At 36.8% G+C, this 18707-nt stretch overlaps 1 protein-coding gene and 1 long non-coding RNA gene across 2 annotated transcripts; both read left to right on the top strand.

The window, feature by feature from the left end:
* Positions 1-723: 723 nt before the first annotated feature.
* On the top strand, positions 724-2652 carry LOC127122537 (uncharacterized). Its single transcript, XM_051052856.1, has one exon. The coding sequence runs from the start codon at positions 724-726 to the stop codon at positions 2650-2652; it is 1929 nt and encodes a 642-aa protein (XP_050908813.1).
* Positions 2653-10547: 7895 nt separating this feature from the next.
* Positions 10548-12543, top strand: LOC127118798 (uncharacterized). The gene is made up of 3 exons (XR_007802357.1): positions 10548-11022; positions 11122-11232; positions 11311-12543. It is a non-coding gene; the product is annotated as an uncharacterized LOC127118798 (long non-coding RNA).
* The last annotated feature ends 6164 nt before the right edge of the window (positions 12544-18707 follow it).

Genomic DNA, 18707 nt, shown 5'->3' with positions numbered 1-18707 from the left:
TAACAAAATACATTGTTTAAAATTATATATATATATATATATATATATATATATATATATATATATATATATATATATATATATATATATATATATATATATATATATATATAAAATAGAAAATTTTATGAAAAATAACAGTGTGGTATAAAAACCTTAAAATTAGTCGGAAAAAATCCACAAAAATAATATCATGTTATTTGTAATAACCAACATAATGCAAATAAAAATTTAGTGAAGTCTATTAAAAATATGAATGGTTTGAATGTATTGTTACAAACCAAATGGGTCCCAACAACACAAACAAAGGAAAAAATGAAATAGACAACAGCAACTCCAATATTGTGCCAAGAGAAAGGCCCAAAAGATCAACCCAAATGCCCATTAGGTTCAGAATGTGAACAAATATCTTGTGGTGATAAGTTTATGAGCTGTCATAGTACTATCTCCAGCCTTTATTACCGTTAGTACCTGGCAATATTTAGGATAAGAATAATTTTGTTCTCTTCTTCAAATGTAGTAGATGCTGACAAGTGTCTCTAGATCCTATAATTAAGGCACAATTGTAATCTTTGCAGTCTATTTAAGGACACAAAAAGTAATGAAAAAGGCAGAAAATTATTATCCCAAAATCTATCTTTCCCCTCATACTTTCCCTGTCACAAGGGAATTTAATTCCTGCATTTTTTTCCTTAACATTTGGTGCTCTCATTACTTGATATCATGCCTCCCCGACAACAACCATCTGAACCACCTACCCTCCAACAACTACAAGAATCCATTAATAACCTCACTGCAGCCTTTTCCTCTTTCCGGAACACTCAAGACCAACGCCATGAGGATTATTTAGCTTCCATGGAATCTCTACAATCCCAAATTCCTGTCCAAGCCCAGATTTCTCCTAGCCAAGGCACCTCACACACAGATCTCACGATAAAACCACCCAAGTTACGCCTCTTGCCTTTTGACGGCACAAACCCCCTCGATTGGGTCTTCCAAGCTAACCAGTTTTTCGCTCACTACGCCATTCCCCACCACCAACGATTAGCTCACGTTGCCGGCTACATGACTGGTGACGCCCTTGGTTGGTACCAATGGATGTTCAACAATCACCTCCTTTCAACATGGGAGGCGTTCACACGAGCTTTGGAGGTTCGTTTTGGACCCTCTGCTTACGACAACCATCAACAAGCCCTTTTCAAACTCAAACAAACAGCATCAGTTGCTGACTATCAACGGGATTTCGAACGTCTTTGTAATAGGGTAACAGGTCTATCACCTTTGGCTATCACTGACTGTTTTGTCTCAGGTTTAAAATTCCATATCCAAAATGAACTTGCTGTCCATCAACCTACATCCATTTCCCAGGCCATAGGCCTTGCAAAGCTCATTGAATCCAAAACCTCTGTCACACGGCCTTTCCAAGCTACTACATCTAAATATCCAAAACCCCCGCTTCTACCCACTCCCCCGCATCAATTACCCCAACGTAACACACTCCCTCAAACCCCTTTTCCTATTAAGCGATTGAATCCCACAGAGATGCAACAAAGACGCACACAAGGATTGTGTTTTAACTGTGATGAGCGATTTCATCCTGGCCACCGCTGTAAATCCAAACAATTCTTGTTACTCCTGGATACCGATGACTCCACACCGTCAGATGCTAATTTATGTGCTCTCATTACACAAACAGACCCAATCCCATTACTCGAATCCCAAACAGATCCTGATATTACTCAACACGACACAAATGTCACCATTACAGAACCACTTAACATTGAACCAACACTATTCCAATTGTCCCTCCAAGCTGCCACTGGCCACCCCTCCCCCCGCACCTTACGTTTCACTGCATCCATTCATGGCCACCACATTACAATTTTGGTCGATTCAGGCAGCTCCCATAACATCATTCAACCGCGCGTAGCCTCTTTCTTACACCTCTCTATCCAACCCTTGTCATCTTTTTCAGTGATGGTAGGTAACGGTGATCACTTACATTGCACAGGTGTTTGCAAAGAGACCCCTTTAATGGTTGACCAACATCTTTTCACGGTTTCCCTTTACGTTCTTCCTATCCAAGGGGCTGATGTGGTTCTTGGGGTTCAATGGTTGCAAACTTTAGGGCCATTTGTCTCTGATTTTAGTGTTCCTTCTATGCAGTTTTATCACAATGATGCTCTCCTCACCATCACTGGTTCTAAACCTAACACCCTAACACAAGCTTCTGCCCACCAACTACACCGCATGCTACAAACTAATGCCATCGCAACCTTTCACTCTATCTCCATGGTCCCCAACCATCCCACACATATTTCACCACCACAAAGCACCGATCCTTTAACAGATGCACAACTCATTCAAACCTTTCACCCTGACATACAACCTATCCTTAATAACTACCTTCCCATTTTCTCAAAACCACAAGGTTTACCACCTTCAAGATATCATGACCATCACATTCACCTCCAACCCAATGCTACTCCTATCAACATTAAACCATACCGATACCCCCACTATAAAAAAGAAACCATGACCAACCTTATTAAAGAAATGTTGCAAGATGGGATAATCCAACCTAGCACGAGCCCATATTCCTCACCCGTCCTACTAGTGAAAAAAAAAATGGTTCCTGGCGGTTTTGCGTAGATTATAGGGCTCTTAACAACATCACCATCAAGGACCGTTTCCCCATACCAACCATTGATGAGCTCTTAGATGAGTTACACAGAGCAACCTATTTCTCCAAAATTGATTTAAGGTCCGGTTACCACCAAATTCGTTTAGTTCCGGAAGATTTTCACAAAACTGGTTTTCGCACGTTTGACGGCCACTATGAATTTCTAGTGATGCCTTTCGGCTTATCTAACGCCCCCTCAACCTTCCAAGCCGCCATGAATGACCTCCTTCGACCCTACCTCCGCAAATTCACCCTCGTCTTCTTTGACGACATCTTAATCTACAGCCCCACATGGGAATTACACCTCACTCACATCAACCAAGTCCTAGCTTTACTTGCTACCCACCAATTCTATGCTAAACTATCCAAATGCCAATTTGGGGTCCTTTCTATTGACTATTTAGGACACCTGATTTCAGCAAATGGTGTACAAGCTGATCCTTCAAAAATTCAGGCCATGATCTCTTGGCCTCCACCTAAAAACATTACTGCACTTAGGGCTTTCCTGGGACTTACAGGATTCTACCGTCGTTTTGTCTTGAATTACGTATCTATTGCCAGCCCTCTCACAGATTTACTGAAAGCTAATTCATTCAAATGGACAGACGAAGCAGTTGTAGCTTTTGACACTCTCAAAGAAGCAATGATCAAACTACCTACTCTTACCTTACCTGATTTCTCCCAACCCTTCGAAGTCACGACTGATGCATCCACCACAGCAATTGGTGCTGTTTTGTCCCAAAACTCCCGACCCATCGCTTTTTTCAGCAAAAAGCTGAACGCCCGTCTTTCTGCCGCATCCACATATGTGCGAGAGTTATATGGCCTAACTGAAGCAATAAAAAAATGGAGACAATATTTGTTAGGATCCACTTTTAAGATCTATATAGATCATAAGAGTTTGAAATGTCTCATGACACAAACAATCCAAACCCCAGAGAAACAAAAGTGGTTAACTAAACTTGTGGGTTATAACTATGAAATTCATTACAAACCTGGAAAAGACAATGTTGTCGCCGACGCATTATCTCGAGTAACTGAGCCACCAATTGAGGAAATCTATGCAGCTATTAGTTCCCTTTCTTCCCCTTTAATTTCTCAATTACAATCTTTTTTTTCTACTAACCCTGCAGGTCAGAATCTAATCAGGAAAGCACAAGAAGACACCAAAATGAGGCAACATTTTTCTCACAAATCAGACCTACTCTACTTCAAAGATAGACTGTTTATACCTGAAGAAACAGGGCTTTGATTGGAAATTCTACAAGAATTCCATGCTTCACCTTTAGGCGGCCACTCCGGTATTCAAGCTACCTTGGCGCGTGTATCAGCATCCTTCTATTGGCCGGGTATGCACCGAGATGTCAAACAATTCGTCAATCGCTGCACCACTTGCCAACACAATAAATACAACACCCATGCCCCTTACGGTTTACTCCAACTGTTACCGTTACCTCAACAAGTTTGGGATGACATCTCCATGGATTTCATCACCAACCTTCCCCCATCGCATCATAAAACCACCATCTGGGTCATTGTTGATCGCCTCACCAAATTTGCCCATTTTATTTCGCTACCTGCAAGTTTCACTGCTGCCTCACTAGCTCCAATTTTCATTTCTGAGATCTACAAACTCCATGGGGCACCCAAAACAATTGTTAGTGACAGAGACCGTATATTTGTCAGTCAGTTTTGGCGCTCCTTGTTCAAACACCTGGGAACCACACTTTCTTTCAGTAGCTCTTACCATCCTCAAACCGACGGACAAACCGAAGTTGTAAATCGCTGTTTGGAGACATACCTGCGTTGTTTTGTGAGCGACGAGCCACAACTTTGGGTTCGCTTCCTCTCACTTGCGGAATTTTGGTATAACACCGCTTTTCACTCTGCGATAGGTATGACTCCGTTCGAAGCCCTCTACGGTCGCAAACCACCCACCTTGGTTCCATACACCACTGGGAAATCCAAAATCAACACCTTGGATGAATTACTTCACAACAAAGCTCGCATCCTCCGTCTGCTCAAAGAAAACCTCACCAAAGCCATAAATTGTATGGTTCAACATGTAAACCTCCATCGAAAGGACAAACAATTTGAAGTTGATCAATGGGTTTTCTTAAAATTACAACCTTACCGACAAAGTTCTGTCCAACATCGACCCTCACAGAAGCTAGCAAAGCGATACTACGGCCCTTTCCGCATCCGTCGGCGCATTGGTCCAGTAGCTTATGAGCTGGAGCTTCCAGTTTCCTCCCGGATCCACCCTGTTTTCCATGTGTCTCTCCTCAAGCTTTGTCACGGCCAACCAGTTACTCAGGTCTCCCCCCTTCCCGATCTGGTAGCTTTTCCGCCTCAAGAACTGACCCCAATTGCTGTGCTAGCTCACAAACCTCTGCATGGTGAAATCAAAGAAGTACTGATTCAATGGGACGGCATTCCAATTTTCGAAGCAACTTGGGAACAGAAGTCACTGTTTCGAGCAAAGTACCCTCACTTTAATCTTGAGGACAAGATTTGTCTCAATGGGTACGGTAATGTTACAAACCAAATGGGTCCCAACAACACAAACAAAGTAAAAAATGAAATAGACAACAGCAACTCTAATATTGTGCCAAGAGAAAGGCCCAAAAGATCAGCCCAAATGCCCATTAGGTTCAGAATGTGAACAAATATCTTGTGGTGATAAGTTTATGAGCTGTCATAGTACTATCTCCAGCCTTTATTACCGTTAGTACCTGGCAATATTTAGGATAAGAATAATTTTGTTCTCTTCTTCAAATGTAGTAGATGCTGACAAGTGTCTCTAGATCCTATAATTAAGGCACAATTGTAATCTTTGCAGTCTATTTAAGGACACAAAAAGTAATGAAAAAGGCAGAAAATTATTATCCCAAAATCTATCTTTCCCCTCAGACTTTCCCTGTCACAAGGGAATTTAATTCCTGCATTTTTTTCCTTAACATGTATCTTCCAACCTTCCAATGAAGTTTAAGGTGACTCTTGTGTTGTGTGAGAGGTCATCAAAATATGTCTTGACTCTTTGGCTATTAACTTTGAATTATTCCTCTGTTTTTTCATTTAAGAGGTTCATAATCCGATGTGAATAAATTTTCAAAAGCTTAAAGGGGTCTGCCCATCTTGACTTAAGCTTTTCAGAATAGTTTTAGTCTGGAGTTAAACAAAAGGACTTGTTGGTCTTCTACTAATTCTTTTTTTTATACTTTGTATCGTGCCATTTCTTAATCTTCTCTTTATAGAGATCAACATTTTCATATGAGAAAAATCTATGTTCCTCTAACTCATTGAGTTGAAGCATTCTAGATTGACATCAGATATTAAGTTGAAATTAAAGTTTTCTATAGCCCAAAATATTTTGTATCAACTTAATGAGTAGGTGAAGCCTTGTTATACACAAGTCTACAAGGAGACATACCTAAGGGGGTCTTGTATGCATTTCTATAAGCCCACAAAGCATCATCAAGATGCTTGGACTAGTCCTTTCTTGAAGGATTAATCACCTTTTATAAGATTCTTTTAATCTCCTTATTGGACAACTCAGGTTTCCCACTACTTTAAGGATGATAATTTGTAGCAACTTTGTGTTTAACCCTGTTGCTACCGGGATTTCACGATAACAAAACATGGACTAAGGAGATGTCAAAGGGAGGCAAAATCAGAAGAGTCTCCACCGAATTTTATTTGTGTGCCTCTGTCGGAGAGGTGAGGAAAAATAGTCGATAAAACCCTCGAAAAAGAGACGCGCACAGGAAGCGCTAAAAGAGAATAAGGAATCGGTCTCGTAACCGAGATTTTGGTTTGAAAGTCGGTTACACGAGGGGAAGGTATTGGAACCCCTCACGTCCATGGTACTCCATTGGAACCATTTGGGTTATTTTACATACATGGGGATTTACCTATCATTGTTTTATTTTCAAAAGAATGTGTGTGAAAGAGGGGATGTGTCGCACCTCGAAAAATGGGGATACGACTTTAAACGAAGCGCGATCGCACGCTCGCAATGATGGACTGAACAGAGTCGCCACCGAACTTTATTTATTCCTAAAAAGGAAAGGGGATATCGATAAAACCCAAGACAAAACGACAATGATTATGGTCGTCACAACCAATATCAGGGTTCAGGAGTCGGTTACGCAAGGGGAAGGTATTAGCACCCCTCACGTCCGTTGTATCCAACGGGAACCGTTTAGTTAGTTTCGTTTTGAATGTTAGCTTATGTTAGTCTTCTCAAGTTATTATGCGCGAAAGAAAGAAAAGGGTAAGAGAAGAATGTTTTTTTATTTTTAACGAAGGGCCTATCCTAAGTTTTTTATTAGTGGGTCTGACAAGATTTACAAATCCTGCTCCTACGTATCTTAAAAGAGAAATCAAGGCTTACGTAGTTCTGGGTAGAAAAATGTTTGTTTGTTGGTCGATTTTAGCGAAAGCTATACTGTATTAATCGACGAGAACATTGTTTTACCCAAAACAGATGAGGAGTGGACGTACACCACACATCGAACGGATTTATAAATCTACATTCGGAAAAGCGTCACTTATCTCGACTCAACAATCGTGGCCGAAACATTATTTTCCATCACCTTAAGACAATATGTCTTTCATTTATGAAAAAGGTTTTTGATTAATCACACGACGGCGAGAAAGAGTTTGACTGGTTGGATGTATTTTGAGTGATGGCGAGAACTTGGATGAGCGAGATATCCATCTCGAATCCTAGTCCCAGGAGTGCACGGTATACACCATGTTCCATTTCCATCTTTATTGAAAAAGTGTTTAATAAAGATTAAGTGTTTTGAATTTGATTGAGAAAGGGGTTTGAAGAAACCGCATTGACAATTTTAGACGATGGCGAGAGCTAAGATAAGCAAGGCATCCACCTTGAATCTTAATCTCAGGAGTGCACGGTATACACCATGTTCCATTTCCATCTTTATTGAAAAGGTGTTGAATAAGGATTAAGTATATATTTTGAGTTTGGAAAATGAATATTTGATGAGAACGAGACATGAGCCCTAAGATCAAAAATTCAGGGTTCCACTGGAATGCTAGATTCCAATGGTCCTTTTCTTTTGAGTTATTCAAAAAAATGTTTTAATATTTTAACTTAAATAGTAAAGCGTTTTAATTGGGATAAGAAACAAATTAATCAGATTAAAATGTATAACTTGGGGTAGGATCAAAGTTTAAGAAAGTAGTCATAAGTATTTTATTCTATTAATTAGTCAACATCATTACTAGATATTTATTTAATTATTTATTCATAACATTCTAACAATAATAAATAAAACTACAAAGAAAATGATATTATTTGGTAAAATAATAATTCTATATATATTCAATCATTTAGAGAAAATAGCAACAAATAAAGTGGAGAAAAATACAATTATATTCTTTTTATGTCTAATAAAATAAAGTGAGAAAATAAGAACAACTTAATATTAGACACATGCATATATTTTTTTTAAAAGTATGATAATAAAACAATTAAATACTTTTTGTTCTCTTTAAAATTTAACTAAAATAATAGCCAAAGAAATTAAACATAACTTTTTTTATTTTATTTTTTTCTAACATAATCTAAACATAAGCATAACTAAATTAACCTTTTTTAATATTTCTTATAACATAATTTTAAATTATAATGAAAATAAATAAATTAACTATTTAAAAACAATAAAAATTCTTATAACACAATCTAAAAATAATAATCAAAATAACTAAATTAATTTTTTTTATATTTCTTATAACAATCTAAAATAATGATGAAAACAACTAAATTAATCTTTTTAATAATTTTTATAACATGATCTAAAACTAATGATGAAAATAACTAAATTAATTTTTTAATGATTTTTATAACATGATCTCAAACTAATGATGAAAATAACTAAATTAATTTTTTAATGATTTTTATAACATGATCTCAAACTAAAATAAAATAAATGGTAAACTTATTATTTTTGGAATTTTATGATATGATCTAAAATTAAAGAGAAATAAATGGTAGGTTTTCTGGAGTTTCTACTAGATGATCTAAAATTAAAAGAAAATAAATGGTAAGCTCTTTTTGGAATATTTTTATGACATAATCTAAAATGAAAAATAAAATAAATGGTAAACTCTTTTTTTGCAAATTTCATGATATAATCTAAAATTAAAAGTAAAATAAATGGTAAACTTTTTATTTGGAAATTTTATGATATAATCTAAAATTAAAAGAAAATAAATGGTAAACCTCTTTTTTGAAATATTTCATGATATAATCTAAAATTAAAAGAAAAATAAATGGTAAACTCTCTTTTTGGAAATTTTATGATATAATCTAAAATTAAAAGAAAATAAATGGTAAACCTCTTTTTTGAAATATTTCATGATATAATCTAAAATTAAAAGTAAAATAAATGGTAAACTCTTTTTTGAAATATTTCATGATATAATCTAAAATTAAAAGTAAAATAAATGTTAAATTTGATTTATTTTTTATTTTTATGACATAATCTAATAATAATAATGAAAATAACTAAATTAACTTTTTAAATATTTTATAACATAACCTAAAATACAAAATAATAAATAGAAAACTCTTTTTGTAATTTTTATTAATATGACTTATATGTATTTATCTATTTATTTTCATTTTAAAAAAATAACAAAAGAATAAGTTGATTTAAATGTTTTAAGAAACAAAGAAAATAAAGTAAACGGTTAATCGAAAATGCAAGGCTTATGACCGAGTATTCGAGGGTTCCCATCGGAATGCAAGATTCGAATGGTCCTTTTTCATTCAAATTAAAGAAAGTTATTTGATGGGCAACAAACGTTTGATAAGAATCAATTGTTCAAAGAGTTGCGCCAGAATGCTTGATCCCAACGGTCCTTATTTTGCCCAAGTTGATTTAAATGTTTTGAGAGCGAAAGAAAAGAATGAATGACTATTCCAAGATGCGTGCCTCGGGAACAAACTCGTTCGAGGGTTCTACTGGAATGCTAGATTCCAACAGTCCTCTTCTTTCGTGTTTGTTTAGAAAAATGATTTTAATATTATGTTTGATTTGTGAAATGGTCGAAAACAAATTCTATTTATTTTGAAATGGATTTTGAAATTTAAATGAAAATGAGAAATGTTAGTATGATTATTTACACGGGAGGGTATGCACATACACTATATAGTTAACCGACTTAACACAAATGAAATCGATTAAATAATTAATCATGTAAATCACTTAGAAATTAAAAAAACAATTAATTAAATAGAATCTAATTAAAAAAATCAAATAAAAATTGAATCAATTAATTAAGAAAATAATAATAATAATAATAATAATAATAATAATAATAAGAAAAAGAAAAAGGGTGCCTAAATTACTCCAGTAACTAGACCCAATTCAAAAACTTGTATATTAAATGATAAATATATAAATAAAAATAAACTAAATGAATAAAAGAAAAGAAAAGAAATAAAAGAAATAAATTAAAATTAAAAATTCAAGTGAGTAACTTCTCACTCCACGAATGCTACTAGTGCATCTTAAATGCAAAATTAATAGTTACAAAAAATATTTGACTTTCTCCTAAAAAAACACATTAAATTAACAATTAATTGAAAATAAATCCAAGAAAATAGCAACCGATACAACCATCCTTCTCTCTTTTTTTTTGTCCTCATTTTAACATATAAAGAGGTAAAATTACTTAATTAATAATTATTATTAAAGAAAACTTAATTAATAATGTCCAAATAGATCTTGACCTTTTCAAACTTAATGTGTCTGACTAAGAAATGGATAAGTACTAATCATTAAAAAAAATCATAAATAAAATATTAAAATAAATTGGGAATCAGATATTTTGAGAAAAAAACGTTCTCATCCTCTCTCCCTAATTATTGTCTTCCTCCTCTCTCAAACCCGCGCCTCTCAAACTCTCATCATCTCTCAATCTCGCTCACGGTACACTACTCCCAATTCTCACTCTAAACACGAAAGCCATGGTTTTAAAGAGAATCAAGCAAGAAGGCTCACCTTCAGTGGTGATTCGGCGACGATGAAGAGTTCATATCTTCCTCTCTTCGCTAGGTTTTTTCACGCCGTCGCCTGAAGATTAGGGTTTCTGTGGTTAGGATTTTCGTTTGGACAAATTTAGGGTTTTTTTCCGCCTCCAAGATTTAAGGTTTTTTCTGCCTTTTCACCTCCGCTTCGCCCCTCTTTATATTCACTACCTTAGGGTTTCAAATTGGTCTATGGAGATCAAAAGGGGTTTCTGCGAAATCCCTTTAGGGTTGTCAGATTTTGGTCTGCGTCTCGTATGTTTGTTCTGGAATGGTAACGTGAACCTACCCTTTCTCGCTCTATTTCGTCTTGATTCTCTTTCGGGTATTTTTTGAATTTTAACGCTTTACCAATTACTTTGTTTTACTGCAGTGAAAATTTAGTGGAAGCATGAGTAAATTCGATTTGTATTGTGATGTGTTCTACCGCAGGTTTGTTGTATTGCTGCAGAATGGATGGAGAATGATGGTGCAGGTTCTGCAGGTTTGGCAATGTCAAATTAGGTTAATCATTTGGTATGTTGCATGTTCATGATCATGGCCTTGTTTCATGTTGATGTAGGATATTGACAGCATGATGCATTACATGAGTGTGGTGTGAGGTTACTGTCATGGTTGTTTTAATGGAGGGTTGAGGACGGGTTAGAAGATGTTGAGAAGATGAATTGAAGGAGAGGTTGGAGATGGTTATCGGTTGTAGATTCAGTTAGACTCGGCGATTTTATGAGTTAGCTTAGCAATTGGAGGAATTGTTTGTTAGACCGTTATTGGAGCTCCGTTGAATTTCGTGGTTCCAGAAGTTCATTGAGCTGTTATGAGTTTTTATGGTCGATAACTGTTAACTGATTTCCCTTCTTTTCTTTAGGTTCTAAAAAAATCATGAGCCACAAGTGGAGCGCCCCTTCCAGGTTTCCGTTATACACCTGCACTCTTATGCCTCTTGTTTGCTGAAACTGAGCATTAAAAGGCTCAGTTGTGAAGCTTGAGAAATGTCTTGCAATTAAGTTCATATTTTGTTATTGTCTGCGGCGGTCAGCGAGAGATTCCGATGCAGTTTTTGTGGTTAGGTGGTTTAGGTACGACTCTGATGGTGATGGATGTGTTTGGTGACTGATAATGCGAAAGGAAAATGTATTGGATTTGTGGTAATTTGGTATGTAGTATGAAATTGTAAGGGAATGTTCGAAATTGTGCCTGAAATTGGGCTTGAAATTGTTCAGGTTTTGGATACTGATTGTGTAATAGGATTGTGTATAGATGGAATTAGAAATGATTGTAATTTTGAACATATTTGTTTCAGGAATGAATAGGAAGTTTGAAGGTTACTGGTTAGCTTGGGATCTTCGGCTTGGATGCGGCTACGAAGCGCATTGGATGGCGGGGCTGTTTTGGAATTCTTATGGAGAGCTATGGCCTTGATGATGTTGATTCGCTACTGTTAGAAAAATCATATGTAATGGATTGGGATATATCGAATGTATTGAAATGGTTGGGTAGTGACTATTGTAATTTGGTTAGATAATATGTAATTGAAAGCGAGTGAAAATTTGAATGGTTTATATAATATGGTATGGAATCAAATTACAGGAAATTTGGGGAAAATGAAATTGAATGGACAAAGAGCTCCATGAATTTGAATGGTTTATGTAATATGGGTGAAATTGTTTGTAACTTTGGAATTGAGTGGTTGTATATTGGTATTGGTTTAGAAATGAACATGTAATTAGGTTTTGGTTGTAATTTGAACTTGATTGAAGTGATTGTAAAGAATAAGAAATGGTTGTAACTTGGTTTATGGAAATGGATATTTGGTTATAAAAATGGATATGGATTTTAGAAATAATCCAAGACTCATCTAAATGTCAATTTAAAATCAAAAAACCAATAAAACCAATTGAAATCAAATTAATCTATAATTTGTTAAAATTAATTTGATATCAATTCTAACATTTATTTGAAAATTAAAATTAATAAAAGTTTGAATCATTAGTAAAAAAACAATTAAGATTAAATTGAAATTTGAAATTAGACTTAATTTGAAATTAAAATCAAATTGAAAATTAAAAAGTCAAATAACTTAAATTATAATCCATTTTGTAATTAAAAGCACCATGATAGAAAAGGCTTAGATAATGACCAATGTTTATCAAAATCGAGACAATATGAATTTGGGAATGGACGGTTGACTTTGGTCAACTAATTGACTAGAAAGTCAACGATTGACCTTAGACGTGAATTAGGGTTTACATTAAAATGAATGCATGACGCATACTGGATGAATGCAGATGGATCTAAAATCGGGGTATGACAGTTGCCCCTATTTAAGTATCTTCAACTAGAGAATAAGAAGCAGGAAACTCTTCATATGATCATAGTGGGAGATAGTTAAATACTAAGAAGATCCGGATTTTGATCCTGAATCCCTATGACGTGATATGATATGATATGCGCTGATGCAAGATTCTCTTTTTTGTAATTTTTATCTGCTAGGGATATGGTGAACCCTTAACAGGAGATGCTACTAGACAGACCAACCCGTGGGGAATGCTGATGGTCCACAGGGAGACAGACAAATGGTAAAAAAAACAACTCGCCTGGGAAAACAATCCTGCTGGAGAGTCAGACACACACCGGGGGAGTACTCAAAGTGAAATTTGATAAACGATACTTAAAATACAAGAGATTTCGGTAGTAAGTTCACATATGACTTACTAAACCCGAATATGAAAATTTCTACAACAGGTTCATATATGACCTGATAACACTGAAACAATCATAGAGAAAAACTCTTCAAAACAGGTTCACATATGACCTGATAATACTAGAATAAAGCTCAACGACAGGTTCATATATGACCTGACAATGCTGGGGAATATCAAGAACTTGGTAATACTGGAATAAAGCTCAACAACAGGTTCATATATGACCTGACAATGCTGAAACAATCATAGAGAAAGATTCTTCAAAACAGGTTCATATATGACCTGATACTGAAATAAAGCTCAACAACAGGTTCATATATGACCTGACAATGCTCAACAACAGGTTCATATATGACCTGAATAAAGCTCAACAACAGGTTCACATATGACCTGACAATGCTGGGGAATATCAAGAACTTGGTACTACTGGAATAAAGCTCAACAACAGGTTCATATATGACCTGACTAAAGCTCAACAACAGGTTCATATATGACCTGACAATGGAATAAAGTTCAACAACACGTTCATATATGACCTGAATAGCACTGAACAACAGGTTCATATATGACCTGATAATGGAATAAAGTTCAACAACACGTTCATATATGACCTGAATAGCACTGAACAATAGGTTCATATATGACCTGATAATGGAATAAAGTTCAACAACAGGTTCATATATGACCTGAATAGCACTGAACAACAGGTTCATGTATGACCTGATAATGGAATAAAGTTCAACAACAGGTTCATATATGACCTGAATAGCACTGAACAACAGGTTCATATATGACCTGATAATGGAATAAAGTTCAACAACAGGTTCATATATGACCTGAATAGCACTGAACAACAGGTTCATATATGACCTGACAATGCTCAACAACAATTGGAATCTTAATCGTAAGTAATGGATTATAACCAACTTTTAACGGATTTTGCCAACAACAATTGGACTTGAAAATGACTGCGAAAATCGGATGTTGGTTTAAGGGCACCAAATACAAACTGGAATTAGAGGTCAAAGGGTATAGGATCAACAACAAGACCTGGGTCAATGAAAAATGAGCCCGAAGTACATTTCGGCTATATATGATTTGAATTTTTTTTATGCATGATATATGAATGATCATGATATGCAATGCTGACAATAGGCAGACTGGGAGTTTGTAGGGACTGTTTACAGAGATTCTGATTCCTCAACACCAATAACTCAAACCCGTACAATTAACAAGCGCATCCAGAGGAGAATCTATCGTGATTGACAATTATAAATAACCAAAGGCCCATCCTTCTAGAGGATTAATAAGTTATATTCCATGGGGACTTTTGTTGGTGATCCAGGAATATTTATGCAACCTTGAGGCTTTCGGTGAAACAAATGATTTTCCTTTGATTTTCACATATATCAAAGTAACTTTGTTCTTTTTACTAAATTTCAAATTCTTTTTCAAGTTTCAAAATTTCATTATTAACAAATAAATGACACTTTGCATAACAAAGAAAAGCATAGACGAACACAACTAACAATGATTGGGAAAACTTGTATTTTATTCAAGAATGGTAGCACATAAATGGCGTAGCTCCATAGAGTGTTACATTTTTTTGGAAAATGGCAATAAGGAAAGGTTTACGTTGAATTCAGTGACCACTAACATCCCTACTGGATATGATTCCCCAAAACCTTGCTTCTAAGGGGAGTAACTGGATTGATCTTCCGCCTTAGATTCTTCGGTGTTAATCAGTAACAACTGATGCAGTTTATGCCTTGTGCCCCTAACTTTTGCCTGGATCGCCCTTTCGGGTTTTCAACACACCGGGACGCTCTTTTTTGCCTAAGTCGCCCTTTCAGGTTTTCGACTTAGCGAGCTACCATTTTTTTATTCATCCCTAACTTTTGCCTAAATCGCCCTTTCAGGTTTTCGATTTAGCGGGTTTTTATTAGGCATAGTATTTTTTAACTGGATCAGAGTTCACGGGGTGTGAGAGCTCTTCATCATCCATAGTTGTGAGAATTAAGGCACCTCCGAAGAAGGCTTTCTTCACAACATATGGGCCTTTATAATTGGGAGTCCACTTCCCATGTGAGGCCTTGTGTATTGGCAAGATCTTCTTAAGCACGAGGTCTCCTTCTCTGAATTCCCGAACACGTACTTTCTTGTCAAAAGCCCTTTTAAGTCGTTTTTGGTATAACTGTCCATGGCATAAAGAAGTCATTCGCTTCTCATCTATGAGGTTTAACTGATCAAATCTATTTTGAATCCATTCAGCCTCTTCTAGCTTGGTCTCCATCAAGATTCTCATTGAAGGTATCTCCACTTCAATTGGGAGAACTGCTTCCATCCTATATACCAAAGAGAACGGGGTTTCCCCTATTGAAGTGCGGACGGAAGTCCGGTATCCATGCAGTGCGAAGGGTAGCATTTCATGCCAATCCTTATAGGTTTTCACCATTTTTTGCAGGATTTTCTTGATGTTTTTATTAGCAGCTTCAACAGCGCCATTCATCTTTGGACGATATGGTGAAGAGTTATGGTGCTAAATCTTGAAGCTCTCGCATAATTCTTTCATGGTCTTATTGTTCAGATTCGTCCCATTATCTGTGATGATCCGGCTTGGAATTCCATAACGGCAAATGATCTCTTTCTTGAGGAACCGTGCAACCACTTGTTTTGTCACATTAGCGTAAGAGGCGGCTTCTACCCATTTGGTAAAGTAATAAATGGCAACCAGGATGAAGCGGTGACCATTGGAAGCTTTAGGCTCGATGGCGCCAATCATGTCGATGCCCCACATTAAGAAAGGCCAAGGTGACGTCAAAAAGTTTAGTAGGGTCGAGGGCACGTGTACCTTGTCAGCATAGATTTGGCATTTATGACACTTTCTAGCATAATTGAAGCAGTCGGATTCCATGGTCAACCAGTAATAACCAACTCTCAAAATCTTCTTGGCCATGGCATGCCCATTGGCATGAGTTCCAAAGGATCCTTCATGAATCTCCTTGATCAATAGGCCCGCTTCACGTCCATCCACGCATCTGAGCAGAATCATGTCGTGGTTTCGCTTGTATAACACACCATTGCTTAAGAAGAATTTAGATGCTAATTTCCTCAATGTTTTCTTGTCAAGGGTTGTTGCATCTATTGGATATTCTTGACTTTGCAAAAAGCATTTGATGTCGTGAAACCAGGGTTTACCATCAGCTTCCTCTTCAACCGACTGGCAGTAGGCAGGCTCAACTTTCCGCTCGATCTGAATGAGAGGCGCTTCATTATGGAATCTAACTTGGTACATTGAAGCCAACATAGCCAGAGCATCAGCAATTTGATTCTCAGTTCTCGGGATATGACGGAAAGTGATTTCATCAAAGTATTTTATTAGTTCCATGACATAGGCACGATATGGGATCAACTTGGTATCACGGGTTTCTTATTCGCCTTTGACTTGGTATATCACCAAGGCCGAGTCTCCATATACTTCGAGGATTTTGATTCGGAGATCAATTGCTGCTTCAATGCCTAGGATGTACGCCTCATATTCTGCTATATTGTTCGTGCAATCAAAACACAACCTTGTTGTGAAAGGAGTGTATCCACCATTTGGATTTAATAGAACAGCTCCTACGCCATGCCCCATGTAATTGGAGGAACCATCGAACATGAGCTTCCACTGAGATCCGGGTTCAGGTCCTTCATCAAGTCCTGGGATTTCACAATCTTTTACTACCATAATGTCTTCATCAGGGAAGTCAAATTTCAACGGCTGGTAATCTTCAACGGGCTGGATTGCCAAGTAATCAGACAACACACTTCCTTTAATGGCTTTCTGAGATACATATTGGATGTCATACTCAGAAAGTAACATCTGCCAACGGGCGAGTCTTCTAGTTAAAAATGGCTTTTCAAAGATATACTTTATTGGATCCATTTTTGAGATCAACAAAGTAGTGTGGCAAATCATGTATTGTCTTAGACGACGAGCGTCCCATGCTAAAGCACAACAAGTTTTCTCCAAGAGTGAATATCGGGTTTCACAATCGGTAAATCTCTTACTTAGATAATAAATGGCATGCTCTTTTCGACCGGTTTCGTCATGTTGTCCCAGCACACATCCCATTCACTTTTCAAGCACAGTTAGGTACATAAAGAGTGGTTTCCCATGAACGGGTGGAATTAGAATAGGGGGCTCTTGCAGGTATTGTACGATCTTCTCAAAAGCCATCTGGCAGTCAGAGTTCCATTCAACTACATGATCTTTTCTCAGCAACTTGAATATAGGTTCACACGTAGCAGTCATATGAGATATAAACCTAGAGATGTAGTTCAAACATCCCAGAAATCCTCTAACTTCTTTCTCTGTACGTGGAGTAGACATTTCTTGTATTTCCCTAACCTTGTCCGGATCTACCTCAATTCCTCGTTGACTAACAATGAAACCAAGCAACTTTCCAGATCGGACACCGAAGGTGCATTTAGCATGATTCAGCCGTAGTCGAAATTTCCGAAGATGCTCAAATAGCTTTTGCAAGTGGTCTATATGACCCTCTTCACTTTGGGATTTCGCTATCATGTCATCCACATAAACCTCAATTTCCTTATGCATCATGTCATGGAAAAGAGTGGGCATTGCTCTTTGGTAAGTTGCCCCAGCATTTTTGAGACCAAATGGCATTACCTTGTAGCAAAATGTTCCCCAAGGGGTGATGAATGTGGTCTTTTCCATGTCTTCTGGATCCATCTTAATTTGATTATAACCCAAGAATTCGTCCATAAAGGAGAAGACTGCGAACTTAGCAGTGTTGTCTACCAGAGTGTCAATATGTGGCAGGGGGAAGTCGTCCTTTGGACTAGCTTTGTTTAAATCCCTATAATCAACACACATCCTGACTTTGCCATCCTTTTTGGGTACTGGCACAATATTAGCTACCCATTGGGGGTACTTTGCAACTGCTAGAAAACCGGCATCAAATTGACGTTTCACCTCGTCACAAATCTTTAGAGCCATGTCGGGTCTTGCTCTTCGGAGTTTCTGCTTTACTGGCGGACAATCTGGCTGTAGTGGTAGCTTGTGGACAACAATATCAGTATCTAAACCTGGCATATCCTGATACGACCAAGCAAATACATCTATATACTCTTGTAGGAACTTGATCAATCTTTCTTTGATGCTTTCCCCAAGTGTAGTCCCAACTTTGACCTCTTTCTTGTCTTCCTCGGTGCCAAGGTTGATTGTTTGCACTGGTTCTTGATGTGGTTG

This window comes from Lathyrus oleraceus, chromosome 2, assembly GCF_024323335.1.
Source record: "Lathyrus oleraceus cultivar Zhongwan6 chromosome 2, CAAS_Psat_ZW6_1.0, whole genome shotgun sequence".
Classification (NCBI taxonomy): Eukaryota; Viridiplantae; Streptophyta; class Magnoliopsida; order Fabales; family Fabaceae; genus Lathyrus; species Lathyrus oleraceus.
This window is presented reverse-complemented; position numbering and strand designations above follow the sequence as displayed.